This window comes from Crinia signifera, chromosome 5, assembly GCF_055691185.1.
Source record: "Crinia signifera chromosome 5, ASM5569118v1, whole genome shotgun sequence".
NCBI classification, from domain to species: domain Eukaryota; kingdom Metazoa; phylum Chordata; class Amphibia; order Anura; family Myobatrachidae; genus Crinia; species Crinia signifera.
The window spans coordinates 977136-1000150 of record NC_139221.1 but is presented as its reverse complement, the minus strand read 5'-3'; the positions used below and the strand labels follow the sequence as shown (position 1 = coordinate 1000150).

The 23015-nt window shown below is 50.8% G+C and overlaps 1 protein-coding gene across 1 annotated transcript in view; it reads left to right on the top strand.

Annotated features, from left to right (window-relative positions):
- The window catches only part of ARHGEF39 (Rho guanine nucleotide exchange factor 39), a 208025-nt gene that overhangs the window by 112311 nt on the left and 72699 nt on the right, over positions 1–23015 (top strand). The window contains 2 exon segments of the mRNA XM_083186480.1: positions 1418–1536; positions 14724–14794. Of these exon segments, the coding sequence (XP_083042606.1) occupies positions 1418–1536; positions 14724–14794 (190 nt within the window).

The window sequence follows — 23015 nt, the reverse complement described above, 5'->3', positions numbered from 1 at the left end:
ACACCCCACTGCTGACATTACACCCCATCACATGTCTACACCTCTAGTTACATACCACCACATCACAAGGTTGCACCCCACTGCTGACGTTACACCACATCACATGGCTACACCTCACTGCTGACATTACACCCCTTCACACGGCTACACCCCACTGCTGACATTACACCCCCTTACATGGCTACACCCCACTGCTGACATTACACCCCACTGCTGACATTACACCCCATCACATGGCTACACCCCACTGCTGACATTACACCCCATCACATGGCTACACCTCACTTGTGACATTACACCCCATCACATGGCTACACCTCACTTGTGACATTACACCCCATCACATGGCTACACCTCACTTGTGACATTACACCCCATCACTTGGCTACACCCCACTGCTGACATTACACCCCATCACATGGCTACACCTCACTGGTGACATTACACCCCATCACACGGCTACACCTCACTGCTGACATTACACCCCATCACACGGCTACACCTCACTTGTGACATTACACCCCCTCACACGGCTACACCTCACTTGTGACATTACACCCCATCACATGGCTACACCTCACTTGTGACATTACACCCCATCACATGGCTACACCTCACTTGTGACATTACACCCCATCACATGGCTACACCCCACTGCTGACATTACACCCCATCACATGGCTACACCCCACTGCTGACATTACACCCCATCACATGGCTACACCCCACTGCTGACATTACACCCCATCACATGGCTGCACCCCACTGCTGACATTACACCCCATCACATGGCTGCACCTCACTGCTGACGTTACACCCCATCACATGGCTGCACCTCACTGCTGACGTTACACCCCATCACATGGCTGCACCTCACTGCTGACGTTACACCCCATCACACGGCTGCACCTGACGGCTGACGTTACACCCCATCACACGGCTGCACCTCACGGCTGACGTTACACCCCATCACATGGCTGCACCTCACGGCTGACGGTACACCCCATCACATGGCTGCACCTCACTGCTGACGTTACACCCCATCACATGGCTGCACCTCACTGCTGACGTTACACCCCATCACATGGCTGCACCTCACTGCTGACGTTACACCCCATCACATGGCTGCACCTCACTGCTGACGTTACACCCCATCACATGGCTGCACCTCACTGCTGACGTTACACCCCATCACATGGCTGCACCTCACTGCTGACGTTACACCCCATCACATGGCTGCACCTCACGGCTGACGTTACACCCCATCACATGGCTGCACCTCACGGCTGACCGTACACCCCATCACGTGTTCCCCTATTATCACATGTTGTCCCCTGTTAGGGTAATGGCCGCGAATGGCCCTGTTACAGCATCCTGACATAATGGTTACTGGGTACTTTGACTATTTTCCTTCTAGACGCAGACAAAGAAGAATAAATCCTTTGCACGTTTCAAGAAGCTGCAAGAATCCCGTCTAGAATTCCATGGCCAGACCATCGAGCAGCTTCTAGAACTTCCACTGCACAGAGTGTTTAAGTAAGTGGTGTTCTATGTATGTTATGGTATATTCTGTCCTTAGTGTGGCCTTTTCTCTTTCATCCATAGGGGATCCTGGGAGTCATTACAATGGGGTATAGTCGGGCACTCCCCCATCTATGCCCCTCTACAGATCAGTTTTTAGAAATGTTCCTTCAATAGCTGGGGCTTCCCCATCCTTCTCTCTCCCCTCCACTAGCAGCCATGCTCTGACACCATATGGCTGGAAGGGGGTGGAGCTTTCCCTGCTTGTAGCTGTCACATCACTTATAGCGGAACTGCAATGTTTAGATGTACACCAGTAAGCGCCTGTCACATGCACTAATAGTGAGACAGAGTATAGGTGCCCACACACTAGAAAGATATGACCTCCTGCCCTTTATTCAACCCTGTATCCTTGTGTCACAGAAATAAAGATGAAGACTGTGTCTCTAAAGGTGCCCACACACTAGAAAGATCTACTATCGTAAAAGATAAATTTAGCCTTGAAATCTTTTGCCTGTCATGGACAGAAGATTTCAGGCGAGCGCACATCTTTACCAAAGATTTTTCTTAAGATCCCGTGTGCGTTCCTATGGATCTTTTGTTAAATCTACTGATCTTTCATGCAGCACGTAAGATCAGAAGATTTAGCAAAAGATCCACGGGAGCGCGCATTGGAACGAAATCGGACGATTTTCGGAAATCGGCCAATCGCCCCAAAAATCGTTCTAGTGTGTGGGCACCTTAAGCATGGCCAGAAATGTTATTGTGGCTGCTGGTGGGGTAGGAGTGCACATACCTACCTGACTCATTCTGGCTGGGCTACACATTGGAGCGCTTTGGTTATGGTAAATACATACCTGACCCATTCTGGCTGGGCTACACATAGGAGCGCTTTGGTTATGGTAAATAACTACCTGACCCATTCTGGCTGGGCTACACATAGGAGCGCTTTGGTTATGGTTAATACCTACCTGACCCATTCTGGCTGGGTTACACATAGGAGCGCTTTGGTTATGGTAAATAACTACCTGACCCATTCTGGCTGGGCTACACATAGGAGCGCTTTGGTTATGGTTAATACCTACCTGACCCATTCTGGCTGGGCTACACATAGGAGCGCTTTGGTTATGGTGAATACCTACCTGACCCATTCTGGCTGGGCTACACATTGGAGCGCTTTGGTTATGGTTAATACCTACCTGACCCATTCTGGCTGGGCTACACATGGGAGCGCTTTGGTTATGGTAAATACCTACCTGACCCATTCTGGCTGGGCTACACATAGGAGCGCTTTGGTTATGGTGAATACCTACCTGACCCATTCTGGCTGGGCTACACATAGGAGCGCTTTGGTTATGGTAAATACCTACCTGACCCATTCTGGCTGGGCTACACATAGGAGCGCTTTGGTTATGGTTAATACCTATCTGACCCATTCTGGCTGGGCTACACATAGGAGCGCATTGGTTATGGTTAATACCTACCTGACCCATTCTGGCTGGGCTACACATAGGAGCGCTTTGGTTATGGTTAATACCTATCTGACCCATTCTGGCTGGGCTACACATTGGAGCGCTTTGGTTATGGTAAATACCTACCTGACCCATTCTGGCTGGGCTACACATAGGAGCGCTTTGGTTATGGTTAATACCTACCTGACCCATTCTGGCTGGGCTACACATAGGAGCGCTTTGGTTATGGTTAATACCTACCTGACCCATTCTGGCTGGGCTACACATTGGAGCGCTTTGGTTATGGTGAATACCTACCTGACCCATTCTGGCTGGGCTACACATAGGAGCGCTTTGGTTATGGTAAATACCTACCTGACCCATTCTGGCTAGGCTACACATAGGAGCGCTTTGGTTATGGTAAATACCTACCTGACCCATTCTGGCTGGGCTACACATAGGACCGCTTTGGTTATGGTTAATACCTACCTGACCCATTCTGGCTGGGCTACACATAGGAGCGCTTTGGTTATGGTGAATACCTACCTGACCCATTCTAGCTGGGCTACACATAGGAGCGCTTTGGTTATGGTTAATACCTACCTGACCCATTCTGGCTGGGCTACACATAGGAGCGCTTTGGTTATGGTAAATACCTACCTGACCCATTCTGGCTGGGCTACACATTGGAGCGCTTTGGTTATGGTTAATACCTACCTGACCCATTCTGGCTGGGCTACACATTGGAGCGCTTTGGTTATGGTTAATACCTACCTGACCCATTCTGGCTGGGCTACACATAGGAGCGCTTTGGTTATGGTAAATACCTACCTGACCCATTCTGGCTGGGCTACACATAGGAGCGCTTTGGTTATGGTAAATACCTACCTGACCCATTCTGGCTGGGCTACACATAGGAGCGCTTTGGTTATGGTTAATACCTACCTGACCCATTCTGGCTGGGCTACACATAGGAGCGCATTGGTTATGGTAAATACCTACCTGAACCATTCTGGCTGGGCTACACATAGGAGCGCTTTGGTTATGGTAAATACCTACCTGACCCATTCTGGCTGGGCTACACATAGGAGCGCTTTGGTTATGGTAAATACCTACCTGACCCATTCTGGCTGGGCTACACATAGGAGCGCTTTGGTTATGGTAAATACCTACCTGACCCATTCTGGCTGGGCTACACATAGGAGCGCTTTGGTTATGGTAAATACCTACCTGACCCATTCTGGCTGGGCTACACATAGGAGCGCTTTGGTTATGGTAAATACCTACCTGACCCATTCTGGCTGGGCTACACATAGGAGCGCTTTGGTTCTGGTAAATACCTACCTGACCCATTCTGGCTGGGCTACACATAGGAGCGCTTTGGTTCTGATAAATACCTACCTGACTCATTCTGGCTGGGCTACACATTGGAGCGCTTTGGTTATGGTAAATACCTACCTGACCCATTCTGGCTGGGCTACACATAGGAGCGCTTTGGTTATGGTAAATACCTACCTGACCCATTCTGGCTGGGCTACACATAGGAGCGCTTTGGGTATGGTTAATACCTTCCTGACCCATTCTGGCTGGGCTACACATAGGAGCTCTTTGGTTATGGTAAATACCTACCTGACCCAGTCTGGCTGGGCTACACATAGGAGCGCTTTGGTTATGGTAAATAACTACCTGACTCATTCTGGCTGGGCTACACATAGGAGCGCTTTGGTTATGGTTAATACCTACCTGACCCATTCTGGCTGGGCTACACATAGGAGCGCTTTGGTTATGGTTAATACCTACCTGACCCATTCTGGCTGGGTTACACATAGGAGCGCTTTGTTTATGGTTAATACCTACCTGACCCATTCTGGCTGGGCTACACATAGGAGCGCTTTGGTTATGGTTAAAACCTACCTGACCCATTCTGGCTGGGCTACACATTGGAGCGCTTTGGTTATGGTTAATACCTACCTGACCCATTTTGGCTGGGCTACACATAGGAGCGCTTTGGTTATGGTAAATACCTACCTGACCCATTCTGGCTGGGCTACACATAGGAGCGCTTTGGTTATGGTTAATACCTACCTGACCCATTCTGGCTGGGCTACACATTGGAGCGCTTTGGTTATGGTAAATACCTACCTGACCCATTCTGGCTGGGCTACACATTGGAGCGCTTTGGTTATGGTAAATACCTACTTGACCCATTCTGGCTGGGCTACACATAGGAGCGCTTTGGTTATGGTAAATACCTACTTGACTCATTCTGGCTGGGCTACACATAGGAGCGCTTTGGTTATGGTGAATACTTACCTGACCCATTCTGGCTGGGCTACACATAGGAGCGCTTTGGTTATGGTTAATACCTACCTGACCCATTCTGGCTGGGCTACACATAGCAGCGCTTTGGTTATGGTAAATACCTACCTGACCCATTCTGGCTGGGCTACACATAGGAGCGCTTTGGTTATGGTTAATACCTACCTGACCCATTCTGGCTGGGCTACACATTGGAGCGCTTTGGTTATGGTAAATACCTACCTGACCCATTCTGGCTGGGCTACACATAGGAGCGCTTTGGTTATGGTAAATACCTACCTGACCCATTCTGGCTGGGCTACACATAGGAGCGCTTTGGTTATGGTAAATACCTACCTGACCCATTCTGGCTGGGCTACACATAGGAGCGCTTTGGTTATGGTGAATACTTACCTGACCCATTCTGGCTGGGCTACACATTGGAGCGCTTTGGTTATGGTGAATACCTACCTGACCCATTCTGGCTGGGCTACACATTGGAGCGCTTTGGTTATGGTGAATACCTACCTGACCCATTCTGGCTGGGCTACACATAGGAGCGCTTTGGTTATGGTAAATACCTACCTGACCCATTCTGGCTGGGCTACACATAGGAGCGCTTTGGTTATGGTAAATACCTACCTGACCCATTCTGGCTGGGCTACACATTGGAGCGCTTTGGTTATGGTAAATACCTACCTGACTCATTCTGGCTGGGCTACACATAGGAGCGCTTTGGTTATGGTAAATAACTACCTGACCCATTCTGGCTGGGCTACACATAGGAGCGCTTTGGTTATGGTTAATACCTACCTGACCCATTCTGGCTGGGCTACACATAAGAGCGCTTTGGTTATGGTAAATACCTACCTGACCCATTCTGGCTGGGCTACACATAGGAGCGCTTTGGTTATGGTAAATACCTACCTGACCCATTCTGGCTGGGCTACACATAGGAGCGCTTTGGTTATGGTTAATACCTACCTGACCCATTCTGGCTGGGCTACACATAGGAGCGCATTGGTTATGGTAAATACCTACCTGAACCATTCTGGCTGGGCTACACATAGGAGCGCTTTGGTTATGGTAAATACCTACCTGACCCATTCTGGCTGGGCTACACATAGGAGCGCTTTGGTTATGGTAAATACCTACCTGACCCATTCTGGCTGGGCTACACATAGGAGCGCTTTGGTTATGGTAAATACCTACCTGACCCATTCTGGCTGGGCTACACATAGGAGCGCTTTGGTTATGGTAAATACCTACCTGACCCATTCTGGCTGGGCTACACATAGGAGCGCTTTGGTTATGGTAAATACCTACCTGACCCATTCTGGCTGGGCTACACATAGGAGCGCTTTGGGTATGGTTAATACCTTCCTGACCCATTCTGGCTGGGCTACACATAGGAGCTCTTTGGTTATGGTAAATACCTACCTGACCCAGTCTGGCTGGGCTACACATAGGAGCGCTTTGGTTATGGTAAATAACTACCTGACTCATTCTGGCTGGGCTACACATAGGAGCGCTTTGGTTATGGTTAATACCTACCTGACCCATTCTGGCTGGGCTACACATAGGAGCGCTTTGGTTATGGTTAATACCTACCTGACCCATTCTGGCTGGGTTACACATAGGAGCGCTTTGTTTATGGTTAATACCTACCTGACCCATTCTGGCTGGGCTACACATAGGAGCGCTTTGGTTATGGTTAAAACCTACCTGACCCATTCTGGCTGGGCTACACATTGGAGCGCTTTGGTTATGGTTAATACCTACCTGACCCATTTTGGCTGGGCTACACATAGGAGCGCTTTGGTTATGGTAAATACCTACCTGACCCATTCTGGCTGGGCTACACATAGGAGCGCTTTGGTTATGGTTAATACCTACCTGACCCATTCTGGCTGGGCTACACATTGGAGCGCTTTGGTTATGGTAAATACCTACCTGACCCATTCTGGCTGGGCTACACATTGGAGCGCTTTGGTTATGGTAAATACCTACTTGACCCATTCTGGCTGGGCTACACATAGGAGCGCTTTGGTTATGGTAAATACCTACTTGACTCATTCTGGCTGGGCTACACATAGGAGCGCTTTGGTTATGGTGAATACTTACCTGACCCATTCTGGCTGGGCTACACATAGGAGCGCTTTGGTTATGGTTAATACCTACCTGACCCATTCTGGCTGGGCTACACATAGCAGCGCTTTGGTTATGGTAAATACCTACCTGACCCATTCTGGCTGGGCTACACATAGGAGCGCTTTGGTTATGGTTAATACCTACCTGACCCATTCTGGCTGGGCTACACATTGGAGCGCTTTGGTTATGGTAAATACCTACCTGACCCATTCTGGCTGGGCTACACATAGGAGCGCTTTGGTTATGGTAAATACCTACCTGACCCATTCTGGCTGGGCTACACATAGGAGCGCTTTGGTTATGGTAAATACCTACCTGACCCATTCTGGCTGGGCTACACATAGGAGCGCTTTGGTTATGGTGAATACTTACCTGACCCATTCTGGCTGGGCTACACATTGGAGCGCTTTGGTTATGGTGAATACCTACCTGACCCATTCTGGCTGGGCTACACATTGGAGCGCTTTGGTTATGGTGAATACCTACCTGACCCATTCTGGCTGGGCTACACATAGGAGCGCTTTGGTTATGGTAAATACCTACCTGACCCATTCTGGCTGGGCTACACATAGGAGCGCTTTGGTTATGGTAAATACCTACCTGACCCATTCTGGCTGGGCTACACATTGGAGCGCTTTGGTTATGGTAAATACCTACCTGACTCATTCTGGCTGGGCTACACATAGGAGCGCTTTGGTTATGGTAAATAACTACCTGACCCATTCTGGCTGGGCTACACATAGGAGCGCTTTGGTTATGGTTAATACCTACCTGACCCATTCTGGCTGGGCTACACATAAGAGCGCTTTGGTTATGGTTAAAACCTACCTGACCCATTCTGGCTGGGCTACACATTGGAGCGCTTTGGTTATGGTTAATACCTACCTGACCCATTCTGGCTGGGCTACACATAGGAGCGCTTTGGTTATGGTTAATACCTACCTGACCCATTCTGGCTGGGCTACACATAGGAGCGCTGTGGTTATGGTAAATACCTACCTGACCCATTCTGGCTGGGCTACACATAGGAGCGCTTTGGTTATGGTAAATACCTACCTGACCCATTCTGGCTGGGCTACACATAGGAGCGCATTGGTTATGGTGAATACCTACCTGACCTATTCTGGCTGGGCTACACATAGGAGCGCTTTGGTTATGGTTAATACCTACCTGACCCATTCTGGCTGGGCTACACATAGGAGCGCTTTGGTTATGGTAAATACCTACCTGACCCATTCTGGCTGGGCTACACATAGGAGCGCTTTGGTTATGGTAAATACCTACTTGACTCATTCTGGCTGGGCTACACATAGGAGCGCTTTGGTTATGGTGAATACTTACCTGACCCATTCTGGCTGGGCTACACATAGGAGCGCTTTGGTTATGGTTAATACCTACCTGACCCATTCTGGCTGGGCTACACATAGCAGCACTTTGGTTATGGTAAATACCTACCTGACCCATTCTGGCTGGGCTACACATAGGAGCGCTTTGGTTATGGTTAATACCTACCTGACCCATTCTGGCTGGGCTACACATTGGAGCGCTTTGGTTATGGTAAATACCTACCTGACCCATTCTGGCTGGGCTACACATAGGAGCGCTTTGGTTATGGTGAATACTTACCTGACCCATTCTGGCTGGGCTACACATTGGAGCGCTTTGGTTATGGTGAATACCTACCTGACCCATTCTGGCTGGGCTACACATAGGAGCGCTTTGGTTATGACCCATTCTGGCTGGGCTACACATTGGAGCGCTTTGGTTATGGTAAATACCTACCTGACTCATTCTGGCTGGGCTACACATAGGAGCGCTTTGGTTATGGTAAATAACTACCTGACCCATTCTGGCTGGGCTACACATAGGAGCGCTTTGGTTATGGTTAATACCTACCTGACCCATTCTGGCTGGGCTACACATTGGAGCGCTTTGGTTATGGTTAATACCTACCTGACCCATTCTGGCTGGGCTACACATAGGAGCGCTTTGGTTATGGTTAATACCTACCTGACCCATTCTGGCTGGGCTACACATAGGAGCGCTTTGGTTATGGTAAATACCTACCTGACCCATTCTGGCTGGGCTACACATAGGAGCGCATTGGTTATGGTGAATACCTACCTGACCCATTCTGGCTGGGCTACACATAGGAGCGCATTGGTTATGATGAATACCTACCTGACCCATTCTGGCTGGGCTACACATAGCAGCGCTTTGGTTATGGTGAATACCTACCTGACCCATTCTGGCTGGGCTACACATAGGAGCGCTTTGGTTATGGTTAATACCTACCTGACCCATTCTGGCTGGGCTACACATTGGAGCGCTTTGGTTATGGTAAATACCTACCTGACCCATTCTGGCTGGGCTACACATAGGAGCGCTTTGGTTATGGTAAATACCTACCTGACCCATTCTGGCTGGGCTACACATAGGAGCGCTTTGGTTATGGTAAATACCTACCTGACCCATTCTGGCTGGGCTACACATAGGAGCGCTTTGGTTATGGTGAATACCTACCTGACTTACACATATTTATTGAATTATCCACTATTTAGGACTTTATATTGGTGGTGTTAATATCAATTGAAGTTTCCCCACCATGTTTATGGTCTAATGAATTATTCACTGACCTGTGAGACCCGGTATTGGTATCACTATTAATCGCCCATATTGGTGACCCTGTATACACAGCAATACTCTGGAACATCACTGCAAGGTTTTGTACCAAGGTGCCTAATTTACCTTTTCTGTATCGTCCATCCTGGTGACACAGCTTAACCATGGGCTGTAGTAGAGTCCGTAGGAGCCAGGCACCTATGCTATGATCCCTCACTGCATCCTGGAAACTTCAGTTTTAGGTGTCCACCGGAGTGGGTGCTTATGCTGTGGGTCTGCAGCTGTTTTAGATAGAGTTAGTTTTTTATTTTATTCATTTTACTTTAGCTAGTGCAGGTTCGGTGTATAGTTTCCTGTGGAAACCTTTATACACTGTTTGCAGCGCTGCATGGGCTGACAGAGCGCTGCCTGTGAGCATTGCTTTCTCCCTGCTCTGCGCGCTGACCCCTCTTATTGGAGGGGTCTCCTGGGCCCTGGGGGACTTGAAACCGGCTCTCAGCTAGTGAGGGGTCTTTGGTGGCGGAACCCCGTTATGGCGCCGCCATTTACAAGGACTTGCCAGCGCACTCCATATTGAACATGGAGGACAAACTGGCTACAGGAGCCCTGCGCAGCCGGGCACTCCCATGTGATCCCCAGTGGAGTGGGAGACAGAGGACTATTTTGTGGGAGCGGCTGAAGGGGGAGGGTGCCAAAAACGCGCTGCCTCCCTGCTGAAGCAGAGACTTGGTCTCTTCCTGGCTGTAGTTTTGGCGCTTTTTCTTCCAGTCTGCGGAGCTGAAAGGAAACTACAGTGTGCGAGTCCTCTAGCAGCCTTCTCCCTGTAATCGCTGGATCATCTCCATCAGCAGCTGACAGATAAGTCACTGGTTACTGTATTCTGCACTGTGCTCTGTCAGACAGAAAGGTGTAATATTGCTGCTGTCTGCCATGTTAATAGATTGCACATTTTGCAGGGTCAAATTAACAAGTGACCAGTTGGATCAGGGGGATTTGTGCCCTGCTTGTGATGCTGTTCCCAGTGGAGCTCAAGTGCAGAGGGCAGAGCGATTAGAGCCCTTGGCAGATCTATGGCTGAGTTGGTACGGGCACTGTATAGGCAAAGGGAGGATTTATCCAGCTCTCCCAGGTTGTGTCTCAGTCACAGTCCTCTCTGAGTTCCCCTCCACCATCACAGGGAGATCCTGCCTTGTTGCAGGTTATGCAGCACACAGCTCAGGGTGTGCATAATATGTCTGACTATATGGAACAGTTTCTTAAAGTGCCTGCAGCGGTTTCTGTTAGACATCCATTATCTCTCCTTAACATTGAATCAGATGAAGAGAAGGGTGAATGTGCTGCAGATACTGTTTGGGGACTGCAGAAGGTTGGGGATACCTCAATTCCAGGTGTAGAGGATTCGATTTTGGCGCTGTGCCAGGCAGGTTCAGCAGGAAGGCGGGTTTAAGAGGCTATGTAAATCTGTGGTTACTTTTCCTATGGATACAAGCTTGTCTGACCTCTTGGGTGAGGCATGGAAGACTCCAGACGACAAGGTTTGATGCTTTATATCCCATGCCAGAGAAGCATGTAACATTATGGGAAAAGGTTCTTTTGGTGGATGCACCTGTAGCCCGCATATCTAAGACCACGGCGCTTCCTACACAAGGGGGAGCAGCCTTTAAGGACCCTGTAGACAAAGAGCTGGCGGGTTGTCTAAAGCAGTGGTTCAGACCTCAGGGACCCCCAACTGTGCACGTTTCCCAGGTCACCTCACAGATACACAGGTGCACTAATTACTCACTGGCACAGTGGAGCTAATTATATCACCTGTGATTCTGTGAGGAGACCTGCAAAACATGCACTGTTGGGGGTCCCTGAGGACTGCGGTTGAGAACCACTGGTCTAAAGGCCATTTTTGAAGGGGTAGGGTTTTCCCTACATCAGCTTTTAGATGATGCCTTGGGTATCAAAGGCCATGAATGTGTGGGCGGACATGTTGTGTTCCCAATTGATGGCTGACCCAAACCCTGAACTATTCTCAGGCGGAGAAGCTGAAGTGTGCGGCAGAGGCCGATCAGGATGGCTTCCAAGGTATCGGCCTTTTCTGTCACAGCAAGGAGAGCTTTATGGCTAAAGGCCTGGGAGGCGGATAGTGGTTCCAAGAAGTCACTTGAAGGAGAAGTTATTTTTGGTTCTGAACTGGAAACCTTAATAAAACAGGCTACTGGTGGCAAGAGATCCTTTCTACCAGGACCGGTGGCGAAGCCAGGCGGTTCTCATTTAGTGCCTTTTGCCTTTCCTTTCGTTTTTCCTTTTTGGGGCGGAGCATCTGGCAGGGGTCAGACAGGTAGAAGGGTTTCCTGCAGGTAGGGGAAAGGCTTCCAAGTCCTGCTTTGGTGCCTTTTCCAAGAAGCAATCATCCAAGCCTGAGGATAAATCCCTCAGCATGACGGGTGCGGACTCCCCATTCTGGGAGCAGTGTCGGGGGGCCACCTACTGATTTTTCAGGATGTTTGGTTCAGCTCCACTCAGGATCAGTGGGTGAGAGCAGTAGTCTCTTGGTGTTACAAAATCAACCTGAGAGGGGATCCTCCAAGGCATTTTGTACTTACCCGCTTACCCTGGGAGGCGGAGAAAGGGAAGGCTCTGTTGCGGGGGGGGGGGGGGGGGGTGTCTTCGCTTGCTCACAATTGGGTGGTTATTCCAGTACCTGCACAGGAACAGAGAATGGGATTTTATTCCACTCTGTTCCTGGTTCCCAAACCGGACGGGTCATTCTGACCCTTCTTGAATCTAAAATCCCTAAACACACATCTTTGGGTGGAAGATGGAGTATCTCCGATCAGTGCTGCTAACCATGGAGTCAGGGGAATATTTGGCTGCAGTAGATATTCAGGATGCGTATCTCCACATGCCAATATTATAGGAACATCAATCTCTGCTACGGTTCATGTATGGATCATACATATCAGGAAGTCTCATCTGGTGCCATCCCAGAGGCTTTAGTTTCTAGGCGTGGTGGTGGACACTCATTTACATCGAGTGTTTTTGCCAGAGGACAAGGCCAGGGCTGTGCAAAGCTTAACCTGGTTTATTCTCAGCGCTCCGCATGGGTCGATCTGGATGTGTCTGAGACTTTTGGGCAAGATGGTGGCCACGTTCGAATCCCTGCAGTGTGCAATAATTCATTCGAGGGTGTTCCAGTGGAACATTCATTCTGACTTGGTCAGGGAATACCAACACCATGAAGTTGGAAAGGATTTCTCTGACTCAAGAGTCTATGGTATATCAGACTCCTCCCATCACTCTGTGCCTCCACAATGCTGCCATGTATGTGCTGTCTGCTGACTACACGTGTGATGTGATGGGTTATGGTATATCAGACTCCTCCCATCACTCTGTGCCCCCACAATGCTGCCATGTATGTGCTGTCTGCTGACTACACGTGTGATGTGATGGGTTATAGTATATCAGACTCCTCCCATCACTCTGTGCCCCCACAATGCTGCCATGTATGTGCTGTCTGCTGACTACACGTGTGATGTGATGGGTTATGGTATATTAGAGTCCTCCCATCACTCTGTGCCTCCACAATGCTGTCATGTATGTGCTGTCTGCTGACTACACGTGTAATGTGATGGGTTATGGTATATCAGACTCCTCCCATCACTCTGTGCCTCCACAATGCTGTCATGTATGTGCTGTCTGCTGACTACACGTGTGATGTGATGGGTTATGGTATATTAGATTCCTCCCATCACTCTGTGCTCCCACAATGCTGCCATGTATGTGCTGTCTACTGACTACACGTGTGATGTGATGGGTTATGGAATATTAGACTCCTCCCATCACTCTGTGCCCCCACAATGCTGCCATGTATGGGCTGTCTGCTGACTACACGTGTGATGTGATGGGTTATGGTATATTAGACTCCTCCCATCCCTCTGTGCCCCCACAATGCTGCCATGTATGTGCTGTCTGCTGACTACACGTGTGATGTGATGGGTTATGGTATATCAGACTCCTCCCATCACTCTGTGCCCCCACAATGCTGCCATGTATGGGCTGTCTGCTGACTACACGTGTGATGTGATGGGTTATGGTATATTAGACTCCTCCCATCCCTCTGTGCCCCCACAATGCTGCCATGTATGTGCTGTCTGCTGACTACACGTGTGATGTGATGGGTTATGGTATATCAGACTCCTCCCATCACTCTGTGCCCCCACAATGCTGCCATGTATGTGCTGTCTGCTGACTACACGTGTGATGTGATGACCTTCTGCAGTAACTTGCTGGGGTTCTGTACTTAATTTTCTTGTCTGATGGGGTCCCGGAGCAAAATAGTTTGAGGACCCCTGCTATATTGTATGTTCTTTAATTCCATAACATTTCTGGAAGAGGATAATGGCCCCTTTGGAGAACAGTGCCTTACTGCAGCTTTTCCCAGACATCTAAGTCCATCGGCAGCGGAGCGATTTAGCCATCACTATGCAGAGGGTTTTGTTCCACTTGACGTTTACACTTCGGGTCAACACCACAGTGTAAATGGAGCAAAACCCAGATCCGACCTGGCTTGGAACCATGTTCCAAATGCTGGGTCTGATCCAGGATTTGGGTGTAAAAGGGTTATCCTTTGTATATGTTATTGTACTTTGCCTTCAATATTTGTCTTTTGTGTCAACATTGTTGTTTCAGATATAAACATTATCTCCTGGACCTCGTGAATAATTCGTTTCCTGGATGTGCTGACACTTCTCAGCTTAATCGTAAGTATGGTTCCAGCCAGTTACAGAGACATCTACACCTGTTACAGCTAGTATCCCAGGTGACTGCATTCACGGCTCTCCAGTTCAGTGCAGGCGAGAGTCAAAGTCCCAACCCAAGGGGAAGGGGGGTCCTTTTCGGTTGCAGTGTCCCAATAGGTTCCAGATTAATGGCTCCTGTACTGCTGACGCGTTCCGATGTACTGCAAAATGCTTTGAAGGGTTGGACCTGGTCTGTACTAATGCTAAGGCTCCATGGTTCGAATGCTAAGTATTGCTCCATGGTTCGGTTCTGACATTCACGTTCTAGTTATATGAGCTGTCGGCATGTGCACTCTCTGCCGCTCCATGTCCAGCCAGCGGTATTGCTCCATGGTTCAGTTCTGACATTCACGTTCTAGTTATAGGAGCTGTCGGCATGTGCACTCTCTGCCGCTCCATGTCCATCCAGCGGTATTGCTCCATGGTTCAGTTCTGACATTCATGTTCTAGTTATAGGAGCAGTCAGCATGTGCGCTCTCTGCCGCTCCATGTCCAGCCATTGGTATTGCTCCATGGTTCGTTTCTGACATTCACGTTCTAGTTATAGGAGCAGTCAGCATGTGCGCTCTCTGCCGCTCCATGTCCAGCCAGCGGTATTGCTCCATGGTTCGGTTCTGACATTCACGTTCTAGTTATAGGAGCTGTCGGCATGTGCGCTCTCTGCCGCTCCATGTCCAGCCAGCGGTATTGCTCCATGGTTCGGTTCTGACATTCACGTTCTAGTTATAGGAGCTGTCGGCATGTGCGCTCTCTGCCGCTCCATGTCCATCCAGCGGTATTGCCCCATGGTTCGGTTCTGACATTCACGTTCTAGTTATAGGAGCAGTCGGCATGTGCGCTCTCTGCCGCTCCATGTCCAGCCAGCGGTATTGCTCCATGGTTCGGTTCTGACATTCACGTTCTAGTTATAGGAGCTGTCGGCATGTGCGCTCTCTGCCGCTCCATGTCCAGCCAGCGGTATTGCTCCATGGTTCGGTTCTGACATTCACGTTCTAGTTATAGGAGCTGTCGGCATGTGCGCTCTCTGCCGCTCCATGTCCATCCAGCGGTATTGCCCCATGGTTCGGTTCTGACATTCACGTTCTAGTTATAGGAGCAGTCGGCATGTGCGCTCTCTGCCGCTCCATGTCCAGCCAGCGGTATTGCTCCATGGTTCGGTTCTGACATTCACGTTCTAGTTATAGGAGCTGTCGGCATGTGCGCTCTCTGCCGCTCCATGTCCAGCCAGCGGTATTGCTCCATGGTTCGGTTCTGACATTCACGTTCTAGTTATAGGAGCAGTCGGCATGTGCGCTCTCTGCCGCTCCATGTCCAGCCAGCGGTATTGCTCCATGGTTCGGTTTTGACATTCACGTTCTAGTTATAGGAGCTGTCGGCATGTGCGCTCTCTGCCGCTCCATGTCCAGCCAGCGGTATTGCTCCATGGTTCGGTTCTGACATTCACGTTCTAGTTATAGGAGCAGTCGGCATGTGCGCTCTCTGCCGCTCCATGTCCATCCAGCGGTATTGCTCCATGGTTCGGTTCTGACATTCACGTTCTAGTTATAGGAGCTGTCGGCATGTGCGCTCTCTGCCGCTCCATGTCCAGCCAGCGGTATTGCTCCATGGTTCGGTTCTGACATTCACGTTCTAGTTATAGGAGCTGTCGGCATGTGCGCTCTCTGCCGCTCCATGTCCAGCCAGCGGTATTGCTCCATGGTTCGGTTCTGACATTCACGTTCTAGTTATAGGAGCTGTCGGCATGTGCGCTCTCTGCCGCTCCATGTCCAGCCAGCGGTATTGCTCCATGGTTCGGTTCTGACATTCACGTTCTAGTTATAGGAGCAGTCGGCATGTGCGCTCTCTGCCGCTCCATGTCCAGCCAGCGGTATTGCTCCATGGTTCGGTTCTGACATTCACGTTCTAGTTATAGGAGCAGTCGGCATGTGCGCTCTCTGCCGCTCCATGTCCAGCCAGCGGTATTGCTCCATGGTTCGGTTCTGACATTCACGTTCTAGTTATAGGAGCAGTCGGCATGTGCGCTCTCTGCCGCTCCATGTCCAGCCAGCGGTATTGCTCCATGGTTCGGTTCTGACATTCACGTTCTAGTTATAGGAGCAGTCGGCATGTGCGCTCTCTGCCGCTCCATGTCCAGCCAGCGGTATTGCTCCATGGTTCGGTTCTGACATTCACGTTCTAGTTATAGGAGCAGTCGGCATGTGCGCTCTCTGCCGCTCCATGTCCAGCCAGCGGTATTGCTCCATGGTTCGGTTCTGACATTCACGTTCTAGTTATAGGAGCAGTCGGCATGTGCGCTCTCTGCCGCTCCATGTCCAGCCAGCGGTATTGCTCCATGGTTCGGTTCTGACATTCACGTTCTAGTTATAGGAGCAGTCGGCATGTGCGCTCTCTGCCGCTCCATGTCCAGCCAGCGGTATTGCTCCATGGTTCGGTTCTGACATTCACGTTCTAGTTATAGGAGCTGTCGGCATGTGCGCTCTCTGCCGCTCCATGTCCAGCCAGCGGTATTGCTCCATGGTTCGGTTCTGACATTCACGTTCTAGTTATAGGAGCTGTCGGCATGTGCGCTCTCTGCCGCTCCATGTCCAGCCAGCGGTATTGCTCCATGGTTCGGTTCTGACATTCACGTTCTAGTTATAGGAGCTGTCGGCATGTGCGCTCTCTGCCGCTCCATGTCCATCCAGCGGTATTGCTCCATGGTTCGGTTCTGACATTAACGTTCTAGTTATAGGAGCTGTCGGCATGTGCGCTCGCTGCCGCTCCATGTCCAGCCAGCGGTATTGCTCCATGGTTCGGTTCTGACATTCACGTTCTAGTTATAGGAGCTGTCGGCATGTGCGCTCTCTGCCGCTCCATGTCCAGCCAGCGGTATTGCTCCATGGTTCGGTTCTGACATTCATGTTCTAGTTATAGGAGCAGTCGGCATGTGCGCTCTCTGCCGCTCCATGTCCATCCAGAGGTATTGCTCCATGGTTCGGTTCTGACATTCACGTTCTAGTTATAGGAGCAGTCGGCATGTGCGCTCTCTGCCGCTCCATGTCCAGCCAGCGGTATTGCTCCATGGTTCGGTTCTGACATTCACGTTCTAGTTATAGGAGCAGTCGGCATGTGCGCTCTCTGCCGCTCAATGTCCAGCCAGCGGTATTGCTCCATGGTTCGGTTCTAGTTATAGGAGCAGTCGGCATGTGCGCTCTCTGCCGCTCCATGTCCAGCCAGCGGTATTGCTCCATGGTTCGGTTCTGACATTCACGTTCTAGTTATAGGAGCAGTCGGCATGTGCGCTCTCTGCCGCTCCATGTCCAGCCAGCGGTATTGCTCCATGGTTCGGTTCTGACATTCACGTTCTAGTTATAGGAGCTGTCGGCATGTGCGCTCTCTGCCGCTCCATGTCCAGCCAGCGGTATTGCTCCATGGTTCGGTTCTGACATTCACGTTCTAGTTATAGGAGCTGTCGGCATGTGCGCTCTCTGCCGCTCCATGTCCAGCCAGCGGTATTGCTCCATGGTTCGGTTCTGACATTCATGTTCTTGTTATAGGAGCAGTCGGCATGTGCGCTCTCTGCCGCTCCATGTCCAGCCAGCGGTATTGCTCCATGGTTCGGTTCTGACATTCACGTTCTAGTTATAGGAGCTGTCGGCATGTGCGCTCTCTGCCGCTCCATGTCCAGCCAGCGGTATTGCTCCATGGTTCGGTTCTGACATTCACGTTCTAGTTATAGGAGCTGTCGGCATGTGCGCTCTGCCGCTCCATGTCCAGCCAGCGGTATTGCTCCATGGTTCGGTTCTGACATTCACGTTCTAGTTATAGGAGCAGTCGGCATGTGCGCTCTCTGCCGCTCCATGTCCAGCCAGCGGTATTGCTCCATGGTTCGGTTCTGACATTCACGTTCTAGTTATAGGAGCAGTCGGCATGTGCGCTCTCTGCCGCTCCATGTCCAGCCAGCGGTATTGCTCCATGGTTCGGTTCTGACATTCACGTTCTAGTTATAGGAGCTGTCGGCATGTGCGCTCTCTGCCGCTCCATGTCCATCCAGCGTTATTGCTCCATGGTTCGGTTCTGACATTCACGTTCTAGTTATAGGAGCTGTCGGCATGTGCGCTCTCTGCCGCTCCATGTCCAGCCAGCGGTATTGCTCCATGGTTCGGTTCTGACATTCACGTTCTAGTTATAGGAGCTGTCGGCATGTGCGCTCTCTGCCGCTCCATGTCCAGCCAGCGGTATTGCTCCATGGTTCGGTTCTGACATTCACGTTCTAGTTATAGGAGCTGTCGGCATGTGCGCTCTCTGCCGCTCCATGTCCAGCCAGCGGTATTGCTCCATGGTTCGGTTCTGACATTCACGTTCTAGTTATAGGAGCAGTCGGCATGTGCGCTCTCTGCTGCTCCATGTCCAGCCAGCGGTATTGCTCCATGGTTCGGTTCTGACATTCACGTTCTAGTTATAGGAGCAGTCGGCATGTGCGCTCTCTGCCGCTCCATGTCCAGCCAGCGGTATTGCTCCATGGTTCGGTTCTGACATTCACGTTCTAGTTATAGGAGCAGTCGGCATGTGCGCTCTCTGCCGCTCCATGTCCAGCCAGCGGTATTGCTCCATGGTTCGGTTCTGACATTCACGTTCTAGTTATAGGAGCAGTCGGCATGTGCGCTCTCTGCCGCTCAATGTCCAGCCAGCGGTATTGCTCCATGGTTCGGTTCTGACATTCACGTTCTAGTTATAGGAGCAGTCGGCATGTGCGCTCTCTGCCGCTCCATGTCCAGCCAGCGGTATTGCTCCATGGTTCGGTTCTGACATTCACGTTCTAGTTATAGGAGCAGTCGGCATGTGCGCTCTCTGCTGCTCCATGTCCAGCCAGCGGTATTGCTCCATGGTTCGGTTCTGACATTCATGTTCTAGTTATAGGAGCAGTCGGCATGTGCGCTCTCTGCCGCTCCATGTCCAGCCAGCGGTATTGCTCCATGGTTCGGTTCTGACATTCACGTTCTAGTTATAGGAGCAGTCGGCATGTGCGCTCTCTGCCGCTCCATGTCCAGCCAGCGGTATTGCTCCATGGTTCGGTTCTGACATTCACGTTCTAGTTATAGGAGCTGTCGGCATGTGCGCTCTCTGCCGCTCCATGTCCAGCCAGCGGTATTGCTCCATGGTTCGGTTCTGACATTCACGTTCTAGTTATAGGAGCTGTCGGCATGTGCGCTCTCTGCCGCTCCATGTCCAGCCAGCGGTATTGCTCCATGGTTCGGTTCTGACATTCACGTTCTAGTTATAGGAGCTGTCGGCATGTGCGCTCTCTGCCGCTCCATGTCCAGCCAGCGGTATTGCTCCATGGTTCGGTTCTGACATTCACGTTCTAGTTATAGGAGCTGTCGGCATGTGCGCTTGCTGCCGCTCCATGTCCAGCCAGCGGTATTGCTCCATGGTTCGGTTCTGACATTCATGTTCTAGTTATAGGAGCTGTCGGCATGTGCGCTCGCTGCTGCTCCATGTCCAGCCAGCGGTATTGCTCCATGGTTCGGTTCTGACATTCACGTTCTAGTTATAGGAGCTGTCGGCATGTGCGCTCTCTGCCGCTCCATGTCCAGCCAGCGGTATTGCTCCATGGTTCGGTTCTGACATTCACGTTCTAGTTATAGGAGCAGTCGGCATGTGCGCTCTCTGCCGCTCCATGTCCAGCCAGCGGTATTGCTCCATGGTTCGGTTCTGACATTCACGTTCTAGTTATAGGAGCAGTCGGCATGTGCGCTCTCTGCCGCTCCATGTCCAGCCAGCGGTATTGCTCCATGGTTCGTTTCTGACATTCACGTTCTAGTTATAGGAGCTGTCGGCATGTGCGCTCTCTGCCGCTCCATGTCCAGCCAGCGGTATTGCTCCATGGTTCGGTTCTGACATTCACGTTCTAGTTATAGGAGCAGTCGGCATGTGCGCTCTCTGCCGCTCCATGTCCAGCCAGCGGTATTGCTCCATGGTTCGGTTCTGACATTCACGTTCTAGTTATAGGAGCAGTCGGCATGTGCGCTCTCTGCCGCTCCATGTCCAGCCAGCGGTATTGCTCCATGGTTCGGTTCTGACATTCACGTTCTAGTTATAGGAGCAGTCGGCATGTGCGCTCTCTGCCGCTCCATGTCCAGCCAGCGGTATTGCTCCATGGTTCGGTTCTGACATTCACGTTCTAGTTATAGGAGCTGTCGGCATGTGCGCTCTCTGCCGCTCCATGTCCAGCCAGCGGTATTGCTCCATGGTTCGGTTCTGACATTCACGTTCTAGTTATAGGAGCTGTCGGCATGTGCGCTCTCTGCCGCTCCATGTCCAGCCAGCGGTATTGCTCCATGGTTCGGTTCTGACATTCATGTTCTTGTTATAGGAGCAGTCGGCATGTGCGCTCTCTGCCGCTCCATGTCCAGCCAGCGGTATTGATCCATGGTTCGGTTCTGACATTCACGTTCTAGTTATAGGAGCAGTCGGCATGTGCGCTCTCTGCCGCTCCATGTCCAGCCAGCGGCATTCCCCGGTGTGTTCTGACCCATTGCGGTCACAGCCAGCAGTAATGTGGGATCTGACCACAGGAGTTCTACACATAGATGTTACCCCTATAATAACCACAGGATATCAATATGCCTACCCTTAGCATGTGTAAATTGCTCTACTGTCCTCTGATGGGAGGCTGCTCCACTTAAGCCCCCGTACACTGGTCCGACTGGTCCTAATAATAAGTCTCTGAGCTCCCCAGGATGGCTCACCTACCATCTGGCACTTGAAGTGCATTGATTTATCGCATGTACTCCCAGGCAGCTGCAGACAGGGAACAGGACTACACAAAAACCCTTACAAATGAATGGGCAGCTGCCGCTTGGCTGAGAGTGCTCTCTGCGCTAACTGTTCCGTGCATACTTAAGGGCCCTACACATGGAGAGATTTGTGCCAGAGATTCAGCATGAGAGACTTCAAATCTCTCACAGAAAGTGTTTCGGCGACTTCAGTGGAATAAAAAAAAGTCTTCATATTGACATAAAGGGTGACATTCTATGGTTTTACCTAAATGCGCATCTTTTTTTAGCGCACCACATCGCCGCAAATCGCACTTTTTGAAATCGCACTTTTCAGTCATAATTCGCATATTTAATGTAATGCGTTTTGGAGGCTGAAAAGTGCAAAGAGGTGCGATTTGCGGCGAATTGGTGCGCTGTCTTTAGTCCTGAAAATGTGCGATTTTCATGTCTGAAAATCGCATGTTTGCAGGAAAGCGCAAAGTTAAAAAAAAAAAAAACGCGCGCGGGGTCCCCCGCCCGAGCGTAACCAGCCCCGAACTTACTGAGCCGGTGCTGGTGACATAAAATCAGGGTCCCCGACAAATCGAGGTCCCCTTGATTTCATGAAACCAGCACCAGGCTCAAAGTCCGGCGCTGGTTCCCAAAATACGGGGGACAAAATGACTAGGGGTCCCCCGTATTTTAAGAACCAGCACCGGACACAACCAGCCAGCAGGGTAATGCCACAGCCGGGGGAAACTTATTATATAAGCTCCCGCGGCCAAAGCATTAACCCCCTGGCTGGTCAGCATGGGCAGGGGTCCTGGGGAAGTGGGGACCCCCCCAATGAAGGGGTCCCCCCCTCCAGGACTTACCAGCCCATGCTGATAGTCCGGGGCTGTCCCCGATGCCCCTGGGCGGTGGGCATCGGGCTGATGGATTGTGTAAAAAAAAAAGAATAAAAACTATTGTTTTTTACTGGCGAACTATGAGTCCCAGCAAGCCTACCCCACATGCTGGGACTTGGAGAACCACAAGTCCCAGCATGCGGGGCATTAAAGGGCCCGCTGGCACTTGTAGTTCAACAGTAGAAAAAATAGTTAACAAAAACACACTGACACACTGTAAAATAAAAGTTTAATACACACATAACACACACTGATACTTACCTACCTTGAGCCCGTAGGTCGGTCCCTGGGTCCGGGCTCCAGGGCAGAAGAGTCCGGTTCCGGGGCCTTGGTCCTGGGGTTCCGGGGCTCCTGGGCTGAAGAATCCGGGGTCCAGGATCCAAAGTAGTCCCCAGGGGTACTCACCTGGTCCCCGGCGACGACCTCGGCATCCTCTCCGGTGACAGCGCTGCTCCCATCTGGTACCCGGCTCACAGGACTTTGACAGGCGCAGAGATGTTTCCTCCTCGGCGTCTCTGGACAGAATGATTTCTG